This window comes from Chroicocephalus ridibundus, chromosome 6 (genome assembly GCF_963924245.1).
Source record: "Chroicocephalus ridibundus chromosome 6, bChrRid1.1, whole genome shotgun sequence".
In the NCBI taxonomy this organism is placed as follows: domain Eukaryota; kingdom Metazoa; phylum Chordata; class Aves; order Charadriiformes; family Laridae; genus Chroicocephalus; species Chroicocephalus ridibundus.
In genome coordinates, this window is record NC_086289.1 from 30825644 (window position 1) to 30851430 (window position 25787).

A 25787-nucleotide genomic window follows, 5' to 3' on the forward strand; every position below is an offset into this window, starting at 1 on the left:
CTCAGAAGTTCCTTGAATAAGCTATATTCCTACCACCTTTTTTTTTCCCCTCTGTCAGAGACATTTGAGCCCCAACAGGAACCAGGCTCACATTGTTCAATAGCCACGGACGTTTCCACAGTAGCTGGGAGGGTCGAAAGCTTTTTCCGCTCTTTGTTACAAATATTTTATTTTTTTTTTTTCTTCCTTCCTTCTTCCAACTTTCCAGTTAAAGAATATTGCCGGGGCATTCCTGAATTAATCCAGGCTGAGGTTCAGAGAAGAGAACAAGAGACAGGTGTAACTGTGTGGGAAAAAGCCCACAATGCTAGTGAAGCTTTTGCTCATCTGTAATGCAATAGGGTTGGCAAAGCTGGTCAAACACTCAGACTATCACGGGTACCACGATGGTTCCGTGCACAAGCCACGAATTCATGAGACCTCTGCATATCCCCAGAGAACTCCTGTGTCACGCGAGGAAGATGCTTACTGGGAGGCAGAAGGGCTCAGGGGGGATACTCAAGATTACCCTTCAAGTATGATCTCCCCACATCAGGACGAGAGAGAGGATTTGGAAACTGTGAGCCCACAGTTCCGAAATGGGTAAGTACCCCAATCTCTGTCTTACATGTAACGGTAGTGCAGTCCTGTCTGATTCTGATGCCTTTTTATCCTCTAGATAAAGGACCATTTTCAATAGAAGTTTCTCATTAAAATATATTAGATTCTAGGGACCAATCTATATCCAAACAGGAGGGCTTTAAATGTTTTAACTACAGAAACAGAAAGCTGAATTGCTTGTGGAGGATGAAGCCACAGGTGGGACTGTCTCTTTGTCCTAGTCCGAGGAGGCAGAATGGGGTTAGGTGCCTGCACACAACTGGCAGATGTGCAGCTTTCCAGTCCTGCTATAGCACCATAAAACAAAACGCTATTTCTGGCAAAACAGAACTATATGAAATTAATATACTGACTTTTTTCTCATCACAAACCAATGCTGATTATTTTTGCTGATCATGACAAGTTTTGCCCATCATTGGAATGTGCCTAGCTGCAGACTTGGGCCTCAGAAATAGAAAGGGAAAGAGAATGGCAGGATGTTAGAAAAATAAAAATAGCAAGGAGTAAATATAACAAGGTAAGGAATAATAAATAAGCATGAAAATGACTACAGATTCAACCCCTCCAAAATGTTTTCATGACAGTGAAACGCTTCTCATGGTAACCTATAGGAGAAGAGTAGCCATCCTGAGCGGAAAAGTCATGTACTTCACTAGAAACATTTCCAAACACTATGATTTTTGTAAGTTTTACAGGGCACGCAAGTAGGTCTCTAAATGTTTAAAATAGATGAAAACAAAGCAGGGCGGTGAGTGCATCTTTTATAGCCCTGATGAATGGGTACTGCACAGCCCTGTTTAGGAGAGCTGAAACAGCAGCACAGAGAGTGCTGTTCACAGCTCAGTGCTTTAGGATACCCTGCTATTTTTCCCTTTAAATGCTCCTGAGGAAAGGTAAAAAGGGAGATGGAAAGAGACTACAAAACCTTGCTCATATCATGCTTGCCTTTCATGCAAACTCAAGTATGTGATCTTGTTTCTGATCTCATCTACATGTAAAATTAAGGCCTGCCTCCTGCATGGCGAGTGTATTCAAACCCTGTTGCCCTTCATACTACATATTCCCACAAATCTGATCTCCCACCATTACCCTTAAGTCATTTTCTAAAGCCTGTAAGTGTTGACTTCCAGTTTCCTGATGGGTAGTGTTCAATAACGACATGCTCTGTTAATTCACCAACTCCTGGTTAATGCATTTCAGACACTGTCAGAGGAAGGAAAACAAAGCCTAAGTGGTACTCTGGACTTGATTGCTGGTTGAAATGCTGAGAGCAATTTGAAAATTCAGTGGTGTAAAAAGGTGCACATAGAGGTCAGCAAGATGCTGTAATATACTGTCCTAATACAGATTTCTTCCTTTGCGATGCAACTTGTTCAGCACCAGCTTGTGTAATTCAGTTCAGGACCAGCTATTACTCATCCTAATTTCCTCCCAAGAAGAGAAATGCTTCCTCCTTTTATGGAGATAGTTGCATAATGAGTCAAATCATAATGTTCTTCCCAATTATAAAACTATGTTGATGACTACAGGCAACAAAAACCTAGCCTGGCAGTAGTTTTAAGGTATTTGTTCTTTTATAGCGCACACAAGCCCAGGAAGCTGGTACATCCCATGAAAGAAATCTGAGACTTTGAGAAGAATTATGTCTAAAACTGAGGGGAGAGAGTGCAGATAAGAAGGGACAGCACAGCTCCCCTTGTAACCACCCTCCAGATTCCCAAAGTCATTGCAAATGGTTGAAGCAATGTACCTTCAGAGCCTGAAGTCCTCAAGTACTCATGGCCAGAGTACCCTGCTATGCACAGGCAAGAAGTTGTCATGAATCTGGTATCTCACATGTGTGACAGGTGCCCTGGAAAAAACCCTGCGGAACTGAGCTTATATCTCTTAAAGGGGAGAGCAAGAAGAAAAGCATCAGAAGTTCGTCAGGAACGGAGAGATACAGGAAGATAAAGACATGCCACAAAAATGCCTGGGGTGGTGGAAAGTAATTTCCTACCAAAGCCATGTCCAGCCTCTAGTTCACTTTTGAAATAAGCGAACACTTTCTTTTCAGAACTAGGAAATAAACACATGAAAAAAACTATGGTAATTGTCTCTGAGGTAAAGTTTTGTCTCATCATTTTCTAACAAAAATGATGGGTTTTTCTGACCTTTTGCTATTTTGCCTAGGTATTAGAAATAGTGGTTGTTGCAAAATAGTCTTACATTTAAAAAAAAAATTAGAGCATTATTTTTCTCATTGCAGTTATTTGAATAATTGAGACCACCGTGACTAACATGTCCAAGGTAATTAGTCAGACAGAATTCTCTGGTTTCTATTTCAGCATGTAAGGTGAAATGACTCCTTAGATCCCAGTCAAATGCTTGGATATGTTACTTTACTAATTAATTCCTCTTAGAGTAACACAATTATTCTAATAAGACTTTTAAAATAAGACAATCAGTAAGACATCACTGGCCTTTAGGTGACTTTTTTTAAAAAGAAATGTGTGGATAATAATCCTTGTTTCAACTATTCTTTATAGGAAGAACTAGGTAACAGTTTAGCATCTCAGCTGTTGCTTTTATCTGAGTGCACCAGAGAAGCTCTGCATGTTCAGTGTTTGCACGTGTTAACTACAAAAATCAAAATTATCAGAAAAGGCCAATTTTCCAAAGGAAATCACCTGTTTCTTCCCCCCCCCCCAGCAGCCGTGCCTCGTACGAGCTGATCAGTTTGAGGTTAAACATTTTATTCTATGGCTGAGGTGAATGGATCCATGTGTACTGAAACTTCCAGCAGAATTAAAAAGGGAAATGAAAGCACCAGTATATGATGAGATCTGTACTGTGAAATTGCTGGACTGTACTAGCGTTTGCTTTAGCAATGGAAGCTGAAGAGTAAAGAACAGTAAGAACAGATTCTGGATTTCATAAATCCTCAATGCATAATAACCAAAAAAGGTAATAAATACATTTGCATTCTTCATTTCCCATATAAACAAGATGCCTAACGCAGAACCTTATAGGAACGCTGTGTTGTTACTGGTGGCTTTCCTGCGTGCGGACACAGGCAGCCAAAATGAGGCTTGAAAATGTGCCTGGGTCATGACCAGATATGTGGAAGTTCTAAAAGTGACCCAATATCAAATAAGAGCCTTCAAGTTTGCATTAGCTCATCACCTACTCCGATACTTACCACTAGGTGTAACCAATTCAACTGCTGTCTAATAAGTCATATTGAAAGGGACAATAAACATGTCAATGAGATAATACATCACTATTGTTATTCTGATAATTGCTACGTGGATGACACACCTGATAGTTTGTGAAAATTGTCCTAAACTGACAAGCCATTTCGGAGATTTTTCTTTCTTTAGAGCCACTTCCATCAAATACTTGGTAATGACACGTGCCTGAGCAAGGCATGGTGCTGAGCCGACCTCAGGGGAGCTGAAGGAGAGGGCCACGTAAGTATACAGCTGTGCGCCCTTCCTCAGGCTGTAGAATTCAGACCTGGGCAGATAAAACTGGAATACATGTCCTCCTCCATACGGCTGTATGAGGGCCAGGAACATGGTGACCCAACCTTTGAAAAGAAAGGTTCCCTGGCCCTGGGAAGAACATGCCATCTTCTCTATACCCTTGCCACGGATTTATATCTGTTGCTCTGAGATCCATGGAAAGACCTCTACTGCAATTATACTTGGAAGGGCTTGTTTTCTCTCCCTACAAAGGGATTATTTCTTAAATTAAGCAACGCACTGAAGCACCACTAGTGGAGCACTGTAGCCCAAAGGTCCTATCTTTTCACAGCATTGAGCAGAACTGCAGCCAGCTGGCTTTAATCCAGGTGCCCACAACAAGAAGAACAGTCAGGCTGACACCTCAGATTTCATGCACTTAGTGTTCATATTTAAAAAAAAAAAAAAAAAAAAAAAGATAAACGAAGCATCTAAAAGGTACAATTCCACCACATGCTACCACAGCAAAGCCCAAAGCTGCCCGTACTCTCAGTTGACCTGACTTGTGTGGCAAGTAACACTGTAAACCAGATCACTTAAGTGTTCCAGGTTAAAAATAAACTTAGGAAAAAAGCAGAGGTTATTTTTAACTTTCTCCCTCAGTAACCACACTGACAGAGTTGGTCCCCAAATGGACGGCTGACCCAGTAAGGGAGACATGGACTGTGGTGATGAGATGGGAAGGAGCACAGCACCCAAAGCTGGTTTCCCCAGCTATGACAAAGTCTCAGAGACCTTCTCCTCTGTCTTTCCAAAAGTGTAATCATTGCCAAGCAGCTCCTGGTTTGGATTTGCCCTCTGGTTGGGCAGGTGGTTTAGTTCTCTGTCTTTCTCTTTAATCTGCAAACACATGCTCCATCTTGCACCTACTGGGATTTTTCTTACAGTTGCAATGTGTTTGCAAAAAATGAAAACAACAATCAAACAAACCAAAACCAAACTCCGCCACCTGAATTATAAATAGCAGAGGCAAGAATCTTCAGCATAAGTAAATCCTTAATTGCATTAACATATTTGGAGGTTTGGACACATGATTCTATGAAGTCACCCTTGGTTACAGGAAGGCTTCCTGATGTCAGCCAGGTGTGTTGTTATCTCAGTGAAACACACATCTCTTCCTTAATTCAGCACTGAGACAGCCACAAAGAAGTAGGCCTCTTTTTCTGATTATATGGGGCGTCAAAATACAGAACAACTATCCTCTGAACTATAGACAAGCAGAGAAAACCCAAATCAGTTTAACTAGGGATAAACTTATTCTAGGGAAAGTCAGAACAATGCTCAACCTTAATAGCTTATTTTCTTTGTCTACTTTTACAGGAAAATATCCATTGATTTAATTAAGAGCAGTTTCACACCAACTCATCTATCTCTTCCAAATTAGACAGGGACTTCTCTTAGGAAGCTTACGCGATACTGAAATTTCCCAACAAAGGGGCATAGAACATATACTTAAAATAAGACACGTTTGGATGAAATGCAGCCAAATGTGATCTTCAGCCCTGACATCCTGTGAACTAGTGGAATGGCCACTGAGTGCTCAACAATAGCTTCCACAGTGCCAAGTTCATTAACAGAAGCAATGGTTTCCCATCAAAGTCAGGCACTTGGCTCCTTTCAGGACTTCAGGAAATTCTCCAGTTAAGCTTTTGCCTCAGACAGTGACTGCTGACAAAAGCCATCCTTCGATATTTGGCTCTCTTGTTGAGCTGCACAGCTGCAGGTGGAATTGCTCCCCATTAGGGTATTTGATGCAAGTGAATCAGCTTCATGGCATGTGACACAGGTGTTATCGAACCCTCTGTGCCTACAGGATTGTTTTATTTCCTTTGTCACAGAGCTCGTTAGTGCAAGCTGCAGCCGTTCATTCTTTCAGCAGATAGCAAGGGATCTCTGGTTTCACCACAGCCACAGAACCACTGTCAGCGCTTCCTACTCCTGCGGGTCAATACCCCTTGAATGAATGATCGGTGGCCGACCCTGAACAAAATCACACCCATGACCAAAACACAATCATGGCAAGCCTTGGCACACCTTGTCTGCACCCTGGATTCATGCCCTCTGGGAAGCCTGTCTTCTCCCGCACCTTTGCCTCGCTGGCATCAGCACAGCTGTGACAGTAGGTGGCCACTGGCTGCCATTCCTGCTTCAAGACAAGGTGGGACAAAGGAGTGAGTGTGCTATACACAGGGTGAACTTAAGTCTGCAGGAATCAAAAGATGAAATCCAAGTGTAAGCTGCACTCTGGGCGGGCTGTAGAGCTTGTATTGTGGGGAGGATAATATAGATGAGGTAACGGCTGTGACACTTTGTGAAGAGGAAAAACCTCTTGCATTTATTTCTCTGAAGTAGCTTGTACAGCAGTTGGATTTGGCTCAAAACCAGCTCCCAGCCAAGCCTGCTTTCTCTAGGGCGTCTGCTCCCAGTGAGGCTCCAGGTTCAAGGCTGTATTTGCTCAGAAAGCCCTCACTGCACGAAGTCTTCAGGATATTCTGCAGGACAAGTCCCAGCTGATAACAGATTAACTGGCACTACTGTTGGAATAAAAGTGGCATTCCACCAGCACTACTCAGGGCTCTGGAAGGCTTCCAGCACTACGGAAATCCACATGTTTCAAACTGCCACTGCCACTCTTTTCAGCCCAGCTTGTTAAGGTAAACCAGAAATCCACCAGCCTGCTTAAACCCCAGGGAAAAACCGGGTGTTTCATGGGATGAGTCACAGGAAGGTGCCAGGCCCTGCCTGAGAGGGAGGTCTACCCATCCTAAGGGAAAGGCAGAGAAATAGGAGAATTTCTGCTGTTTAGTTGTAACACAGGGCTGCTCAGGAAGAGATGGAGAATTCACTGACAGACCACCAGCAATCACTCGCTGTCTGCTAATTAAAAGCCCAGTGGCACACTGTGTTCCCTCAGAGAGCCAGCACCTTTTTCAACAGCTGAATGCCTTCTGCATTCCATAACGAATAAAAAGATACATCTGACTTAAATTTGACTTGCATAGGCCTAGTTTAGATGAATTTAAATGTGATATTTTACCTCTGTTCCTCTGTTTTATTGAGACTGCTTTTTCTTGTCAGTGAGAATTTCGCACTGAGGGAAAAACAGAACATAGATTATTCCATAGCTAATGCCTCATTCTTTTTCTTTTTTTTCCTTTCCACTTCAGCTGGTATAAGCCAGGAGTCACTCTGCACACATTAGCAGAAAATCACTTGATTAAATAGAACATAGTCTTCTATTGTCATCTTGTAGCACATTTAAGCAGCAATCATTGCTTATCTGGTGCCTTTTGCATTGTATAGAAAAGGAAAGTGTCATGGACCTGAAAAGTTTTGTGCTCTGTCGGTGGTAGGCACAGGAATGGCTGGACAGGAGTTTTCCAAGTAATTATAGAAACTGGCCTTAGAAACATGAGGAAACTGATGTGAAAGACAATTTGGTTGTACAGCCAAAGGAATAACAAAACTTCTGGAAAAACAACGTCCTGAAGTCCTGTAGCTTTTGTTCAGGCAAAAATTCCACTGGCCTAGGAAGTGTCTAAAATTATGCATTGCAGTGCCAATCATGAGAATATGTAACTAAGAAAAATAAAGCATGTAAAGTACCTAGCTGAGCTGGGGGACAATATTCACACCATCATGCTGTGATTGTCAGTGTAGCAGTGTATGAAAAAAGCGATTCAATTGAGCAGTGATAATTACTGCAGAGCAGCCATCTCACTTTATCTCCTGGTTCTGTGGGTTTTATTTTATTGGCGCAGCCAAATCCTAGAATCAGAGATAGAACTACTTGCATTTTGCAATGTTTCAGTAAAAGCAAAAGTAGTATCCAACATAAGAAAAAAAACATCATTGCTCAGTTTATAGCTTAAAGACCTTAAAGGTTCAAATAAAAGGAGCTTGAGCTAACCTAAAGTTGCTGAATCTTATTTAAATACAGAACACCTTGTCATCAGATGTATTTAACGTCAGACAAAAGAACACACTTACTTCAAAATAAGGCAAAACTGGATGACTCTATTCATATGAAGACTCTATTCAATAAGGAGATTAGAAGAAAGCCTAGAAAAAAAACCCCTAGTCTAGTAAAGAAAATTATTCAGATCCTTTTTTCCTGCTTAAAGAAAAAGGATTAATTTACTTGGAATGTAAAACAGGAAACGCAACTGAACAAATGAAACATCTGTAGCCCTGGATTTGCTAGGGTTCCCTCAAGTGTTGCTCTAACTTGTAGTATTGTTATAAACTTTACCATTCCCCAGACTGCAGAGAAAGCTGCTCTGCTCTCCTCACATGAGCAACTTCTTTCTACTCCTCTCTCCTTGGCAGCAGAGCCTTGAATCAAAAGGAAAGTGCATTAAAGAGAATGGAAGCAGAGGGTGTTAAGCTGGTTATATATTCAGTGAATGAAGCAACAGAATTACAAAGAGGGAGAAAAAACACAGAAGCAGAACACAAAGCTGCTGTGTTCCAGCTGAATAAAGGAAGGGCTACTTGTGAAAGAGCAGCTCTTTGAAACTTCAGAGCCTGATTCAGAGCCCACTGGTGCCAGCAGAAGTAGTCCCGCTCACCTCACTGAACTTTAGTTCAAGTCTTTGTAAGTCTTTAAATTGTTCCACTTAACATTAAAGAATGACATATTTTCCCTCAAGGTTAATACAGCTAAGGAGTATTTTTAGTAAGAAATATCAAAGCTTCCTTGAAGGAAGCATTTGACTAGATGTGCAAAAAATACTGCAATAAAAGTTTCACCTTTGTGCATACATATCTATATTGCAGCTCATTACAGATGGGAAAAACAGGTCTTATTTACTTGTTTGACAAAAGAATAAATTTTGGTAAGCTTCACGCAACTCAAAACCACTGAAGGTTTTTAGTATTAAAACCAAAACATGGTATCATGTAGCACTTCAGCTTTTAAGATCAAGTGAAGGAGAACTAGTGACCAGATACTAAAGAAAAATGGACACAAAGAAATGTGACCACCATTAAAGGAAATTTTTGAGACTATCAAATTCCCTTTTTCTCCATGTTATTCATTCTGCATACTGCTAATAACTGTCCTAAGTAAGCCTCAAGTTGGGATCAAACACTGATTCAATTTCTGATACAATATAAGCCCTTTCTACAAGTGGGAAGCACTACAGGTACGTCCAACTCATTAACAGGTTTGGAAAGGTAATCCTCATGTTTTCTATTAAATTTGTGTGCACATTTACATGTGCAATATAGCAAAAGTAGTCACAGTCATACCATGCCACATTCTTGCTCACACACGTGTTGATGCACGTCAACACTTGGTTTAGATTTGTATGGCCTACACGACTCACAGGACGTGTCTGGGAGCAGCGTATGGTGGGAAAAACAAATCAGCCCAGCTGATGATTCATAGGGTGGGGATTGTTTTCATTAGGAAAGAACAAAACACTAAAGTGAAAGAATCCTATTTTAAAAGGAGGTTTCCCCACTGAATGCAGACTCCTGCCTGGAGCTGGCGGGCATCCTGCGGGCAGACCCAAGATACTGCACCTCGCAAGGATGCCAGCGCACTCCAGCAGAAGCATCGGGTCACTTCATTTCCCCAGAAAAAAAAGGGCAGAGAGGATCTGAGGGAGTAAAAGCCACTCCCAGCTATGGCTTGCCAGGCACATGTGAGAGGACAGCCTAACGGCAAACACAATGAGGGGCTCTGTTTCAGAACTTTTCATCTTACACCGACCGCTGAAAAGCAATGCAGGCTTATAAAGCCTGGGGGGCACATGCACGGCTCAGAGGCAGACATCAGCCAGAGCACGTGTGTGGGTCTGCCGGCTTTAACTGAACCGCCCAGTGACACAAGCAGAGCGTTTGACTCTGGAAGAGTAATGATTTAATGAAAACTTGACGATTTGTCTTCTGGTTCTGTCCCATAGGAAAAAAGACTCCCATTGATAATAGCCAACAAAAATTTCCTCAGTCACTTGTAAAGGCCTTAAAACTCCAGCTCACGAAAACAGCTGTTTTGGCTTGAAATCACAACAAAGGCTGCAGCGGCCTGCTTTCCTGTTCTGCTTTCCCAGCACTGCAGACTTTGCCACGTTCCTGACCCTGCTTCTAGGAGATGAGGAGTTCTGCTTGCATGGGTGTTTGCTGAAATCACAATCACGTTTTCCTTAAGAAACGGGGGAGCAAGAAAGGCTGTCCATGTCCCAGCAGGCCTGGTGAACCATCCCCAGCTAGCCCAGGCTGCCTGCCCTTTCCCTCCTGAGGTTTCCAGCTTCCTTCCCTTCTCCTGGCCGCCTGGCTGCTGTGGCCGCAGCTTCTGCTTTTGCGTGGGACTCAGTTCCCCATTGTTTCTGCAACTCTCTCAGAGGGGCAAACTTTTTCCATATATGCTGATTATCAGAGATTTGGTTCCTGTGTTCCCATTTAAAAATATACTGCCTGAAGTTCAGCTATTCTTTACAGCTCTCCCACACACAATGCTCTGCTCCATTATAACACAAGCTGCAATAAATTCAGAGTACAAGAACCCTCGATACCTCCAAATACCCCATCTGACACTATCAGTACTGTAAAAGGTCTGATATTACTTTTGTTCTGAGAAACTAGTGGTGATTTCTTAAGGGAAAGGAATTCAATAGTATGCACAAAGGCATATACTGCGATTTCTAATTTTTCTCCAGGCTTCATTTAAGCAGATACATTGTGTATATTAACACCAGCAAGCTCTAAGGCTCATAGTAATGGCTATGAGTAACCATACTAGAGGTGGAACAGCAGACCCCTAGAGATGCCAGACAGAGGAGGGAAAAATTCCAAATCATGTGAAAATAGCACCTACTCACTCATCAGATTTACTCCTGGGCATTCAAACTTTCCAAATACTGAATTGCCAGTGGCCGTATCAGGAAGAACAATGTTAAAAAAAAATACCATAACGACCAGTTCTTGTCATCACTAATACACCTGTCACACGGACATCCAGCTCATTTTTTGAGATCCAAGTGGTCTTCAACCAGAACAGCTAATTTCATGACAGTCAGCGAGCTGTTTCCTCTGTGGGTGCTTTACCCCAAGGGAGCGGTGAAGGCCTCAGACCCCTTTTGCAACTCATTTCATGCCAGTCTTCCCTTCTGAAAAACAAGACTGTGATTTAAACTGTGGAGTTTAGCGTTTTGGTTGAGAATAGTGAACAGCCCCAACCCAGTGAGCATCAAGGGATGTTTAGAGGTGCCACAGGTTCTGCTGCAAGGGGAAGAGCTGGATTTCATGGGTCACTGGGAAGATGGAGTCCTCTGCAGCCTGCCTGGTGCCCAGGCAGCATGGGCTGTGGACGGTCACCACTTCAGAGCCCAAACCACAGAGGCTGAGCTGCCACAGTCACCGTAGCACTCTGAGCCCCTTATCCCTCAAAAACTGCATCTTCATTCAAAAAGAAGAACTAAATCCAATCCCTGCTTCCATTTCCCAGACAGGAACCAGAAGGTTAACTGTGTTAACCTGGTAGCCTGTTTGGACCTGTCTATACAGAGACGCCCTGAAAAGTTATGGTGAATTAGCTATAGCCGTGAGGGTTTAATTTCTCTCTCCCCACTACTCAACGCCACCTTTTCCCTAAAGAAGAGGTTTAGCACATTTTGACACCAGTATGTTTTTAAGTGATATGTTGCAACTTCCTAAAGTGCCCTGTGTGCACAGTTTTAGAAATAACCATTGTAGGTGCTCTCCTACAACAGGCAGGACACGTAGCCAAACTCCTGTGAAACACAAGGCCCCAGACTGTCTTTAAGAGAGGTTGTCTGTAAAATGCAATTGCTGGTTCAGTGACCCTTCCTCTGAAGGTTTTGTAGCCAGAGTTACAGAGTGAGAGAGCAGGGACCCCTTATCTCCCTAGAGCTCCTCTGGCCAAACAAAGCCATCACATCTCTTTTCTACTCATCGCTATCCATACAGAATGGCAGGATCCCTTGGTGCTTAACCAGTGAAGTTCTGTAAACACACTATCTGAAATAATGTGTTGAATACATGCATAGTTTATGAACAAAAGTTGCAATTACTAATTAATCAGATGCTAATCATAACTATTTTTTTTTCCATTTCCCATTATAGTTACTGCTCCTCACTTACTGTCACTTCTCATCTTAGATTTTAACCATCAAACTTCAACCAACAGTACAGTTCCATGTCTTGACTTTAAACTCCTGAAAAGGAAGAGGCTTACCTACACTCTGGAATTAACAGTTGCCTATATAATTCTGACTTAGAAAATCTACCAGACCAGTAAAACTCATTTGTCCTTGCTAGAAGCATAAAACTAAAACCCAAGAAAACAACTCTCATTTTTCCAATATTGTTTTCCTGCAGGTGATGGGAGAAATTACTTCAAAGCTAGTCTAACTAATAAAATCCAATCAGTTACTATATTATCTTGAAGAAGTAATACTTAGGGAGACACTGATTATTAATGGAGTTTATGTCGGATTAAGTTTTCAGAAGCAGTCTGCTTCAACCTGATGAGTCAGTCATTAGGCATCTGAAATGGCAACATGCCGAGAAAGGCAATTTGACACTTAAAGTGACATTAACCTGCAGGTTATCATGGGTTGGAAATTTCTTCTGCTAAATGAAAGGACTGGAAATGGAACTAATGCATCAAAGTTCAGACAATCAACCCTTTTGTAACAAACTTAGATAAACATCCCAAATGAAAACAAATGAACTAGGAGTGGAGGGAGAAGCTAGCAAGCATTTTCCACTTTCCTCATCACCCAGCTGACAAAAACGGGAAAAAAAAAAAAAGAAGAAAAAAAACCCAGAAGGCCCTTCTGCATTTCACTCTTCCTTGGCAGTGTTACAAGCACAGGCTTAAAAAGACATTTCAAATTCCTTTCCCATGTCTTTCTTCCACTAGGAACTGGTGTTCCTTCCTGCAGTCTCGGCTGGTAACATACATAGAAGCCTGCATGAAGGAGAAGTACATTGTCAATTCCCAACAGCCCTGTCTAACTGGAGCACCAGACTGCCAGAAGATCATGTAAGTACCCTAAATAAAACCACCGAAGAGAACAGAATTTTCTCTCAAGTACCTAAATAATATTTTCAGAAGTATTTAATGACACATTTTAAAAACAATTAAAAGCATCAACTCAGTTTAATACCAAAGTGATGTAAGGTTCTGATTTATGTACCTCAGGTGATCAGGCATTTAAGTAACCTGGGAGAACAACTGCCTTTCCAAGCCATCAAGTACAGGACTGCAAGGTGATTAAGTGATTTTTCAAATCCTCCCACACGCTTATTCAGAGAAAATAAACAGAGACCATACTTTTTCCATGATTTTCAGGTCATAATACCCATGCAAAACTCAAAAAAAAATCTCTGCCTGTGGCCATCAGTGAGACTATTTACATGGCAGGAGTCAGAGATGTGCAATTGCCCAAGTGCTTACTCTCCTTTCAGAAGGACTGGCTGCCCAAAGGGTACTGCGGAAGCCCAATAGTGTACCTTAAGGCACCAGCACTGACTCATTTTTTAAGTTTGGATACCTTGAATCACAACACACCTTTGAAGTGAAATAATATTTAATACTCATATGTTTTCACATCTACGTAGTTACTTAATTGCAAAAATGCTTTTGCTATTTGTTAATACAATTTCTTTCTCTTTCTCTGAATAACAACCAAAAAAAAAAGTTTCACGATTATTTCTAGTGAAGTTTTTAACCAAAGTTGTATCTTCCTTGGTAACAGTGAAATTTAGGAATATTTGTTTAAAAAAAAGCATGAGGCAGAGCACTGGAGCCCTGCTCACTGAATAGTAGCTACCTTTATGTCAGCGTGTAAGAATTTGCACACATCTCCTGTTGCAGGAAATAGTCCTGAAAGGCAATTTTATGTAGGGGAAAAAAATTGCTGTGGACTGCCCAAGTGTTTTACTAAGCAGCAGTCATACAGTTTATGACAAATTTCTTTACTGTGTTCTGCATTAGTCATCTAGGACACACTTGGCACCAGACTGCTGTGAGAGTCAGTGAATTTACCCCAAGTGACACCAACTGACAATAACTTGGAGTCTAATGCCCAGACCCTTACTCCCCAGGTACAGGACAGCTCTGAAGCCAATCTATCAAGTGAAACAGAAGGTTTTGAAGTCTTTGCAGTGGAAATGCTGCCCTGGATTTATCGGCAAGGACTGTGAACAGCATGGTAAGGAAAGCTAGACAAAAAGCGTGAGAATTAATGACTAAATGCCAGTCATGGTGGCAAGAAATAAGTTTGCCTATTCATTTTCCCTCTTTTTTTTTTTTGAGAATTAATGCCTTATTTTCTTTGGATTGCTATGTCCCAAATCACCGGTACCTTGAAACAAGGAGTAGTTATAATTAGCTGCAATTAGTAGCTAATAGCATTAGCTACTTATTCTTCTGTTAGAAGCACCTTTGTAATCTTTACCCATGGAGAAAGGTGCCCAGGCTGTTACTGCCACGGAAGCTCTAGCAATAGCCTTTACAAACAATAAACGACTACAACCCTTTGTGCTGCTGAATAATGATGCATGCACCTGCTAAGTAGAAGAGAGGGGAGACAGTGTGGTTTAAAAACCAGAGCGCTTCACGGCATTGGCAGGATTTAGCAAGTAATACACTAAAAGGAAAAAGAGAATGTAAACGGATAAAAGGTAATTCCCTCTAGAAATTAAGGCAACCATAACAAAAAAGGCAAACACCTGTGTGAAAATTTTCACACAATCTATGTCTAACTCACCTACAGACTCCACACATAAAATGGGAGTGCCTTTTTTTTTTATCTCTGTAGGTTTAGCTTCACAGATAGCTTTTATTCATAGACTTATCTCTAGGTGGTGCCCCAGCCTGACCTTCATTTATAATGTTGTAAAGATATTACCAAATACAGTGCTTCTAGTTTAGTCTCTCCTTCATTACACTCATTGACTGAAACCAGTTGCTCCATCTTTATCTCCTCATTTGTACAGCATCACTCACTGTAGTTGGTGCCATCAGAAAGCTCAGGTAACTGTGGAACAAGGAAGAGGAATTTGCAGATCTTTTGATAGGAACTCCCAGAAAAAAAAAAAGCGCAGATATTTGCAATAGACTCATTTCTTAAGAGCAATAACGCAGCATCACCCCACCCCTACTGCATAGCATCACCGTTTATGCAATATGCTAGTGCAGTACCATAAGCAAGTAAAATCATCAGACAAGATGTTCTTTCCATAAGAAACCTGCAACACAGAAGCCTGTCTCCACATCAGTCACACTACACGTGAAATTGCCCTGCGATGCCTTGCTAAACTGTAGTAGCTTCTGTGTCTAAAACATTTTCACAGATGTGTTACATCTCAATTGCAGATCCCAATTTTATTCCAGTGCCAGGAAATCAAACTGAAGGACGGGAAGAGGAGGAGTTCTCAAACCACAGTACGTGTTTGAAGTCATTTTGCTTGCCGTTCTTTTACATCTCAGTCACAGATCAGAAAAAAGAGATCCATTTTTAGCTGCAATTTTAACAAGATAAGCTATGGACAATATCTCTAGTGAAAGTATTATTTGGGAAAGCTTTTACACAACTACATTTATTGGCATAAATGAGGGCTTTTGGTATAAGACTACATCAATGCTCTAGACAAAGCATCCAAAAAAGTTTCAAAAGTTGTAAGCTGGCTGGCCATCAGCGATACCTCGTGAGAATGCCAGCTGGTACAGAGCGCTAAACCTTTCAATGGCAGGGATGTTCAACGTCTTGCTCTGCTAAGGTCTTTCACAGGAAAGCACATGTCTTACCAGAAAAACGATCTATTCAAAATGCTGTTTTAGAGCATCTACCCAGTAGCTTTGAGATTGTTATCACGAGGTATCGTAGACTCCTATCTCATGCACTCTATCCTACCGATCTAAGCATCCAAGAAGGACCTTTCCTTACCCTCTGGGGAAGTGGTGTGGCTTGTGGTGCTATTAAGTATCTTGTAGCAATTGGCTTTAGGGTAGTGTTGCAGCCCTGAAAGGGAGTCCTCTTTACATTATGCTCTCAGCACTAAATGAATAAGCAGTTGCTTTACAGGACTTATTTAAGTTTATAAAACCATTAGATTGAAATGTCAAAGGTAACCCTGGAGGGTAAGAGGCTCCCAGGATGGTACAGTTGGGATATATCAGTTTCTGCAACTCTCAGTGTACACTTTGAAATCTATAGCTAAAATTAGCAGGTATTTATTTAGAATAACATCAGTTAAAGGCCCCCTCAGCAAGAGTCAGCTCTGACACTTACACCCTATGCTTCTGATTCCTTAGTGAAACACCTCAGTTGCTCTTTCATCCTCTCCTTTTATTACGGGTGGTTAAACCTTGCTATGCTTTCAGTCAATTGGCTTGTAAGGAATTATTATTCAAGAGCGTGGGGAGATTTTAAATGAAAAACATTTTACTGCCATCATGGCTAGCATGGCTGCAGTTCTTCTGTTAATATTTAAATATATTAGGTTTTCATCACTGTTGAAAAAAAATCTTTGCAAAGACACCGCGAGTTTAGGTGCTATAAATCAACAAACCTCCTTAAAAGTCAGTGCAAAAAGTACACAGGTGTCCTCAGAGGTCTTGTAGGAATACCTGTCACCTGGTCGCTGCACTCCGTTGCATGACTTTGTTTTTTTAATCTTGTGATTAGTGTCAACACCTGTGGATTCAAGAGAAATGTTGGAAGTCATTCAAAATCATGAGGCTTTACTGGATGATCTTCAAAGTGATATTCATCAAGCAGTCAGCAACTTAGGTGACTTACAGAGACTATTTGAAAACAACGGTACAAGCATGGTGTTAGAAGTGAACCAGAGCAATTCAGGTGAGAGGTCTGACACAGAACTATCAGCCTGCCAATAGGCCATGTAAAACCATGCAGATCAGAAAGAAAAATTGAGAACAAAAATACCATGATATCCCTTGGTCTGCTGGTTGTTTCTAAAGAGAGCAAAAATGGATGCAATTCCAATACAAATGAATGAAGCAAAGTCAAGTGTAATTTGAAATGGGAAATGAGATGAAGGGTAGATTCCTTCATACTTTTCTGGAATTTCAGAATATGCCTTAACAACAGAATAGAGGTTGCTTATACTTTGAATTTGTTAGCTTACTTTTCTGCTTCTGTGGCTTCTTCTTGTCTATGGGGATACAGAGTTTAGGGTTGGCTTTTGTCCTTTTTTCATACTCATGCTATATAGTCCAAAGTGTGGAATACCAAACTGGAGCACGTAAAACAAAAACCAGTAACATTCGACCCTTTTCTGGAACATTATTCCTGCCATATATAGGAGTGGGGAAAAAAAGAGCTACCAAATTTGACCTACTAATGGGAGCCATTGGCTTGCAGAAACATATTCTAATGATACAGACTATTGTTGCCAGTGAACTTCAAGGCACTCAAGTTTGAACATTAAAGTCAGAAATCAAACCTTAGTATAATTCACAGCTAGTGCAGATACTTCACAGATCTTTCAAGTTATTTACTCCTGCCTGTAATAGTCAGCTGTTAAGATGCTGTATAACTTTGTGAAGTAGAAGGTGCATTGTAGAAAGCATCAGAAAAAGAACAATGTTATGAGACAGTCAAATAAGCAAGAGCCCACCAGATAAGAACTGTTGTGAAAACAGGCAGTTACAGCCACTTACAAAACTGCTTGTCCAGGTGTTTCAAAATGCAATATTTTTATTAATTAAATAGAGCAGTCAATAGATATCTAAGTTATCGTCTGCAGACTCAAAGACACAATGTGCTTCACAGTAACTTTGATTTAAAATTAGGCTATTTTGCAATTGTCAAAATTTATCATGTGGTCAGATTTTGGGGAGTAAGATGGCAGTTACTATAGAAAAATACAGAGTTGAGTTACCCTGGCCAGATTAAGATGTGTTCCAAAAGCAGAATTTAAATTTAATTGAATTATTTTTTTAAAACTGTGCTAACAGATCTACAGGAAAGGCTTCTGCAGCAAGTTCTGTTTCCCCATGTGGAGAATTTTTTACGGAAACATTTTACCCCTATGTGGGCAAGCTTCAACAGAAGCTTACAAAACCTCTCGAACATGGTAAGAAATCTGTCCCATGACGTGGAAGCCAACAAGAAAAGCATAGAAAGATTCCAAGAGAGCACTGTGCCCAAGAAGGAATTCCAGGAGCTGGGAACTAAGTTTGAATCAAAAGTTCAAGAAAACGTAGTGAAAGTTGATCAGGTAAAGAGAGATATTGAGAACCAACTGCAACTGCAGCAGGCTAATATTCACTACAATCTCACCATGATCAAGGCAGATACTGACACAAAGCTCAAGAAGTTTCATAAGATACAGCAGTCCCATTTCTTAGCTTTCAACAACAGCATAGCAAACATGAAACAAGAGCAAAACAATCTCGAAAATAAATTTGAGACTTTGAAAAAAAATTTAACAGAACTCTCCTCACATTATGGTCCCAAAGATGAAAATACCCAGTTAACCATCAGACAAATAAATGACATGCTAGCAGGGCACGCAAAGCAGCTTAAAGAACTTTATATGGAGTCAGATGTGGCCTTTCAGAATATTGCCGTTTTAGAGAGGTGGTTCAAGGAGTTAAAAAAAAATATCTCAAAGTATAGGCCAGAAGATCTTACAATAACTTTAATGGAGAAATCACTTATTATGGAAGAAAACAAAGCAGCAATGGAAAGGCAGATCTCAGAGCTCAACTATACCCTCTCAAATCTTCGGGAAAACTATTCAGATCTGTTGAGGTACATGGAGGAATGTAATTGCCAGAGAATATCTTCTGACACTGATGTACTGGAGGAAGATTTAAAGAATATCACTTATTCCCTTGAAGGCACACAATCAAACTTAAGGGACACGAAACACTTAGAGCCAGTTTTCAGAGATCTCTTGAGGAATGAAATTGAAGAGCTCTCCTCAGCTTTTCCATCTATCTATCAGTCCCTTAATCTCCGTCAAGAAGAAAACAGACAGCTTCAATCGCAAGTTATGGCTTTTTCGGAAGACATAGGCTCCTTGAAGAAGAAAGATGAAGAAATTCATCGATACATTAAGTATCTCAACAGTTCTTTCAGCTCTCTTTTGCAAGATGCCATGCGGCATGAAGGAGCACTGGAGGCTTTACTGGGAGAAGAATTTATGGAAATCTTGTTTGAAGAAGATCCTAGTATCCTAATATCATCAGTATTTCAGCTGCAAGAATCTCTCAGGCACATCTCAGATAAACTCCAAGAACAAAATGTGACTTTAGAATCTCTTATGAAGAGATTTCATCTCTTGGAGACAGGTCAACAGAATAATCATCATGCTCGTATATCTCCTAAGCATCCCACAGAAGAAACGCAGACATCCTCTACTCTAGATGAAGTTAGCAGTCAACGCAGCATCGTAGAACATATGGAACCTAACTACGAGGCTGCCAAAGATGACTCCTTGGATAGCTCAGCTTATAACGATATCATGACTCTGAAGAATGATATCAAACACCTGAGCCTGGCAATCAAGAGGCACGAATCCAGCTGCAATCGTACAATAGCAAATGTAATTGAGCCACTCAACATTTCTGTGGAAATTCTCTCAGCAGACTTAGCAACCATCAAGTGGAAGCTGGAGGAACATCTGCTGATTTTTAAAAAGCTATTTGGAAGCAATGAAGAATTAGTTGCCTCAAATATAAGTCTGGATGTTACAAAGATTCAGTCAATGCTGACCAGAAAAGGGAGAAGGCAACAGAAAGGTCAAGACAAGCAGAGAGACAAGAAAAAGCCTGAGAAGCACAGAGAAAATACACAAATGATAAGTGGAAGAAATACAGTGCAGACAGAACTTCTGGAGAAAGGTAGGTTCTTTCCTTTTACTTGCTCATGTGCAGGTCTAGCTTCTTTCTGGGCCCTGCTGTAAGTTCCACACACAGAGCACGTTAGTTGTGAGACCTGTCAGCATCTTGTGGGATGCTGGAGGGAGAAATTCTGGCATCATTTACATCTTTTCCCCTCCATCAAAATAAACAGTTTGAGTGAGAACCAAGTTGAGACACTGCTGCACTTACGCTTGAGGCCAATAAAATTATCCCCATTCTAGCTGCTGGGAAATTGGCCTTGAACTAATTCACCTTCAGATGTTTAGAACACAAGTTTTGTTTGTGGACGCTCATGTTAATGTAGTAGCAGCTTTCTCTTTTGAAGCTGATGGGGAGCGTTAGGCTTCCTGGTCTTGCTTCTTTTTCCTCTGTTGTATGAGTCCGGAAGAGGCGTACTCAAAGCACCAAATCCTTCCAAGCGTGGACAGATATATTAAGTGACCTGCTATAATTTGCACAAGTGGAACAGGGAGGACTGACCAGAGACCACACGCTCTTTCTTATGGCTAAGCTTCAGAGGCAAGTTTTCACCTTACATCACTTTGGCTGGCCAGTTCCCTTTCCCTGTAAACATGTGGCCATAAGCACCTCGCAATTAAAACCACCACAGCTTTAGCACTGGCTTTTATGATGTAGCCCCTGTTATAGACATATAACATAGAGCAAAAATCAGCCCTTTTAGGTATCCATGCTGCAAAACTGTAGCTAAGACTAAATAAGCAGAGACTGTATTTCAAACTAATTTATTTTTAGGACAGAAAAAAAATGCCTCTTTTTTTTTTTTCTGGGTGGTCTCAGCCTTATACTTTTCCAAAAGTAGTGGTTCAGATACTTCCAGGGAACCATTTGATCTCATCACAGGCACATGCCCATTTCAAACATTTAGCTCTACAAAGGAGCATGTAGAAATCAGGAGTGGTAGGGCTTCACCCTATCACCCACCCTGACAATCCCAGAGGAAGAAGAGTGCTCACTGCTAAAATCCTGTTCCTCTTTCTCTTTCAGACTCATTGGTGGCATTCCACGTAGGATTCCCAGGAGGACCAGATAAAGAAAAAACTCTGAGGTTTAATGAAACTTACCTCAATTATGGAAACGGCTATTTCCCTGAACACGGCTACTTTAAAGCACCGCATAAAGGTGTCTACCTGTTTGTCATCTCTGTGGAGTTTAGTTCAGGACCAGCACTAGGACAACTCTCCTTCAGCCGGGGGTACAAAAGAACTCTCTCAAGTAGTCAGAGGAAAACACCAAATGGAAACACCATGACTACTTTTGCTATGGCCGAAATGGAGAAGGGGGAGAAAGTATGCTTTGAATTGCTGCAGGGCTCTGTAGTGAAACGGAGTCCACCTGGGACAACAATGGGTGGATTCCTAATATTTAAAACTTGAATAGTGACATTTTGTTTTATTGATATCTTTCCATAGATGCAATGGATCAATTCCCTGTTGCTTCATCTGTGATGTATTCAATCCTACTGCATGTGTTTAAACATAGCAATACCCTAGATTTGTCTTCATGCTTCTTTTCTGGAAGTGTTTGGCTTTTGATTAGTTGCTTATGAGCAGCAATGGGATTTCCTTTCAAGTGATAAGCTAATGGTTTGGACTCCAAATGTATCAGCACACACGTTCCCAAATCCTTCCACTGTGAGAATTGTACCTCATTAGAAAATATGTTTTATGGGACTTTCTTCACTTACAGCACAAATAATTTCTCCTTTCCCATGGCAAAAGAGTATTCTCCTATGGCAAAGACCCCCACCATTGGCAAGGAAAAAATTTTAGGAAGGACTGTATGTATCAACTCTCATATTTTGTAAATAGTAGCTTAAAAACAACAAGCCAGGACAAACAATTTTACCTTTTAGTTCTCTGTGGACCACAGGCAGTCACAGACTGTCTTGGAAACTTCGCAACTCACTCCAACTCAATGTTTCAGTCTGTGCACAACATGAACACTAGAAGAGATCGATCAAACCCAATAAGATGCGCCCTATGCTAGTATTTGTAAGCAAGTATCTTAGAAATGGCCTGTTCTTTTTGGTTATGGACCTGTGTTGTACTTCAACCACACTGCAAAAACTTAATAGTAATATAACATTGCTAAGATGAATTACACCTACATTTAGACATTAGGAAAATGTCAACAATATTCAAACATTTTTGGTGAAAATGCAGTTTATTTCTAAAGATAATCCTGAAGAATATCGTGAATTCAGCCCACAGTTCAGCACTTAGTAAATCGTTTAAACCCAAGCAAGCAAGCAAAAAGAGACAAGCTCATTGGTCTGCTGTCATTGTTGAATATAAGATAAATTTATAATTACAGTAAACCAAAGTGTAGGATTTCTGAACTGTGGAGTTTTTTTGAATTTCAAAAATCTCAAGATGACCATATCTGGTCATGTCCTAAACTTTTCTGTCAAATAAAATATCCCAAAGGCTTTCATTTTAAAGAAGTTCAATTTTTGTGGTATTTTCTTTGTCTATCCTATTGCCTTGCACAATAACATTAAAACAATGAAATTTGCCAAAATGAAATGCATTTAGAAATTCCCAGTATTTCTGATGAAAGAGGTAAATTCTTATTATGTACTTTATGCCTTTTTAAGATAGCATTTTCTGACAGAAATCTATCCTGCTAAGGGGTTTTCTCCCCACCTAAGTGTATGCTAAGCAACACTAAATACAAAATTATTAAAACACGCATCAGTACCGATATCACTGCACTCCAGATCAGTTTGACAAGCAGACAACATGTACCTTTTGAAAGAAAGCTACCAAGCAGTTTCAGCTGGTGACTTGCTGAGAAGATTGTTGTTCTCCATCCTGAAAAATCCAACAAAGCAAACGACTGAAAATGATCTCCCATCTACTCCTAGCCAATGGTGATTTTCACACGAGACTAACGGGACAAGTCTCCCCATTTATCTAGCAGGGAGCCACATCTGGCACTGCTCCACAGCAGGCAGCACAAAGTGCCCGCACGCTCCGTGTCATCTTCAGTCCCACAGATCACTCAAATATTTCAGGGAAGAAGAAAAATTTCAAGAGGTGAAGTGTCAAAAAGGAAGAAAAGCAACAAATTGTAAGATTGGATTCTTTCAGTACAAAGCTACTACGCTGGGGTGACCCAGATGATTTTACCAGTGATGCTCCGACTATGGGCTTTTGTGGTGGCAGTGTCCTGCAGGGCCAAGCCAAGTGTGCTGTCTAGGTCTGGGTAGCTCAAGGAACACCCCAGTTGTGCAGCTACCAGATAAGTTCCACAATTAAATACAGGCAGGGGATATGTATACATTTAAAAACACTTTTCTTGGTTTTAAAACTTTAACAAAAAGCATCAACTGGAATGAAAGCCACACAGCTACCTGGAAAAGTAGGCAGTAGACAGGATTGCAGTTCATCCAGACAGGACTTTTAAGGGTTTGGCATCCTTGTGCTTACCAGAGTTTACTTTTGTTGAAGAATAAGCCAGGCACGTTCAGAGATCATCCGCTCCAGAGTGAACACAATGTTAATATAAAGATGTTTTCATATTTGTATTCTTCAACTATGCGCTTAAGTTAGCCACCTGCATATACACAGAAGATACACTTGACTGGATCACTCTTATTTTTAGACTATGAAGCAAAAAATTAACAAAAGAGAATGGGTTAAAACATTCTATTGGCTGCATAAGCCAGGAAGCCTGGCTTGCTTCTCAAGCAACAAGAGAAAAGATGATTAAGCTACTGGTTTGTGGTGTGTTTCTTTTTTAAATGAATACCTCAGCTTTTTAATAAACTTCCATCTAAATCACCTCTCAAACACAAGCAAACTATTTGACTACTGGTACAAATTTCTTTACGGCCACATCACCGTGACCTGCATTTTTAGGTAACAAAGTAGAGGAAACCATTTTAATGAACAGACACCAGACTCCAGATTAGGACCTAAAGGAAATAAAAACTTGCCACAAAAATGGAAAAAGGACGATTAATTGATAATTTTAAAAAATTGGTTAGCTCAATAGATTAAGAATAGGGGATTTTCAAACATGAAGAACAAACTGAAGCTGACCATAAGCATTAGGAAAAGAGCAGTCTGTAAGTAGACAAGTTGCTTCAGTTTATCTCATAGCAGACCAACTAGACTAGCATGCCTGATGGCAGTTTCAGCCAAGCACCAACAGAAACATGTATGCTCATTCCAAAATATATATAGATATATATCTATATCTATATATAAAATCAAACTGAGCATCACATTTAAAAAAAGGCTTCCAACTTCTCTTTGAACTTCCCAAACATCCTGCAACTGCCAGAAAACACTGCCGATAGCTCAGGTCTCTGGATTTCCAGATCAAACCACTAAGCTTTATAAAAGATAAACAAAGCTGGCTGTGCATCTTAATGACTTTGTGTAATTATTTTCTTACTGAAACTTCTACTGCTTTATGAATGTCAGTATCTTATAATGCTTTACATTTCAGAATTAAAGTCTCCTAACGTTTTTTTCTTTTCCGCTACTAAGATGATCTCCTTCCATTACTCAAAATGCAAGTATCCATTGTACACCAACAATTTTACTCTCTATACATCCATCAGTGCCTGAATTCTGCAATCAGTTTTTCATCGGAACTCATTTCAGATATCCACATCAAGGCAGCTTCTGAAGTCCATGGTGGTCACCACTCATGAACCAGGTTCATGAGGTGGTCAGCCCACAGTAGTGGTCCTCTTGTGACTCAGAGTCACAGCTGCTATTGACTTACTACATTAACATCAGTGAGAAAGACTGAAGTGGTAATTTGCGGGGAGGCGAAGATAAAGCTGCGTAAGGGATTAATGAAATTAAATCTGATCCTTTATGAAATTAGTGATACTTCTTCAATTTATTTAAAAGCTTGCAATTCAATTCACCAACTACTCAGTATGTTTTTTGGCTTGCACACAAAATAAACGTGGATTTTTTTAGACATGTCACTGGATATGTCTCTTTCAGTTCTTAAAGATTGATGCAAGCTCATCGATAACATGTTTTTATATAGAGGTCAAAAATAATCATACACAAACATTTTGATGTTTATTATTAGCAGGCAGTAGAATTTATTTTCATTTATCAAAACCCCCAAGTTTTTTGAAAAGGATCTTCATGTCTTTAGGCTATAGCACCATCCTGTGGTCACTTTAAGAAGCAACACTGGTGGGGGAAAAAATTAAGCGCTCAACAAAAAGACTGGTGCAAAAAGTTTCAGTTACCCACAGTATTTTCATTATGTCCTGCTGTAATGCTAATGTAAAAATCCCAGTTTTCAATCTAACCATTATCAGTGTAATTAGTGAAGATATTCCACAAACTACACAATAGTTTAATTTCCTGGTATTGCGTATTGAGGGAAAAAAGGTTTAAAACTACATACAGTCTTCAACTATACCTTCCAGAACTCTAATGCAAAATTTAATACTGGAATTTACATAAAAAAGTGTTATAATTATCTTTATAATGTACTGAGAACAGTTTACATGATGTTCACATACCAACACTTTCTAGCTACTGTAAATAAGCCTATCTTTAAAGCCAAGATTATTTCTGAACAGCAGCAAAAAGAGAATAGAAATTGATCTTAACTTCTTCCTGCTTGCAAACTAAAAGTGAACTCTAACAAGAGTAGCAGCCGATACATTTCTGCAATGAGAAAACAAATTCTGAGATTTTATATAGTTGTGTACTCACAGATGAGATATCCCCTTGATTGGTCTTCATTTGCTTGAATCATAAAAACCAGAGTGAATTTAGCAGGCTATACATAAGCACCTG

At 40.3% G+C, this 25787-nt stretch overlaps 1 protein-coding gene across 2 annotated transcripts; it reads left to right on the forward strand.

Annotated features, from left to right (window-relative positions):
* On the forward strand, positions 1-24924 carry MMRN2 (multimerin 2). Of its 2 annotated transcripts, XM_063339149.1 has the most exons (7): positions 1-582; positions 13000-13122; positions 14187-14293; positions 15460-15528; positions 16772-16945; positions 18067-19959; positions 20986-24924. In XM_063339149.1, exons 1-7 carry the CDS (start codon positions 305-307, stop codon positions 21372-21374), a joined length of 3033 nt encoding a protein of 1010 aa, XP_063195219.1. In that variant the 5' UTR covers positions 1-304; the 3' UTR covers positions 21375-24924. The 2 variants fall into 2 exon arrangements, with proteins under 2 accessions (XP_063195219.1, XP_063195220.1); XM_063339150.1 differs by lacking the exon at positions 16772-16945.
* The last annotated feature ends 863 nt before the right edge of the window (positions 24925-25787 follow it).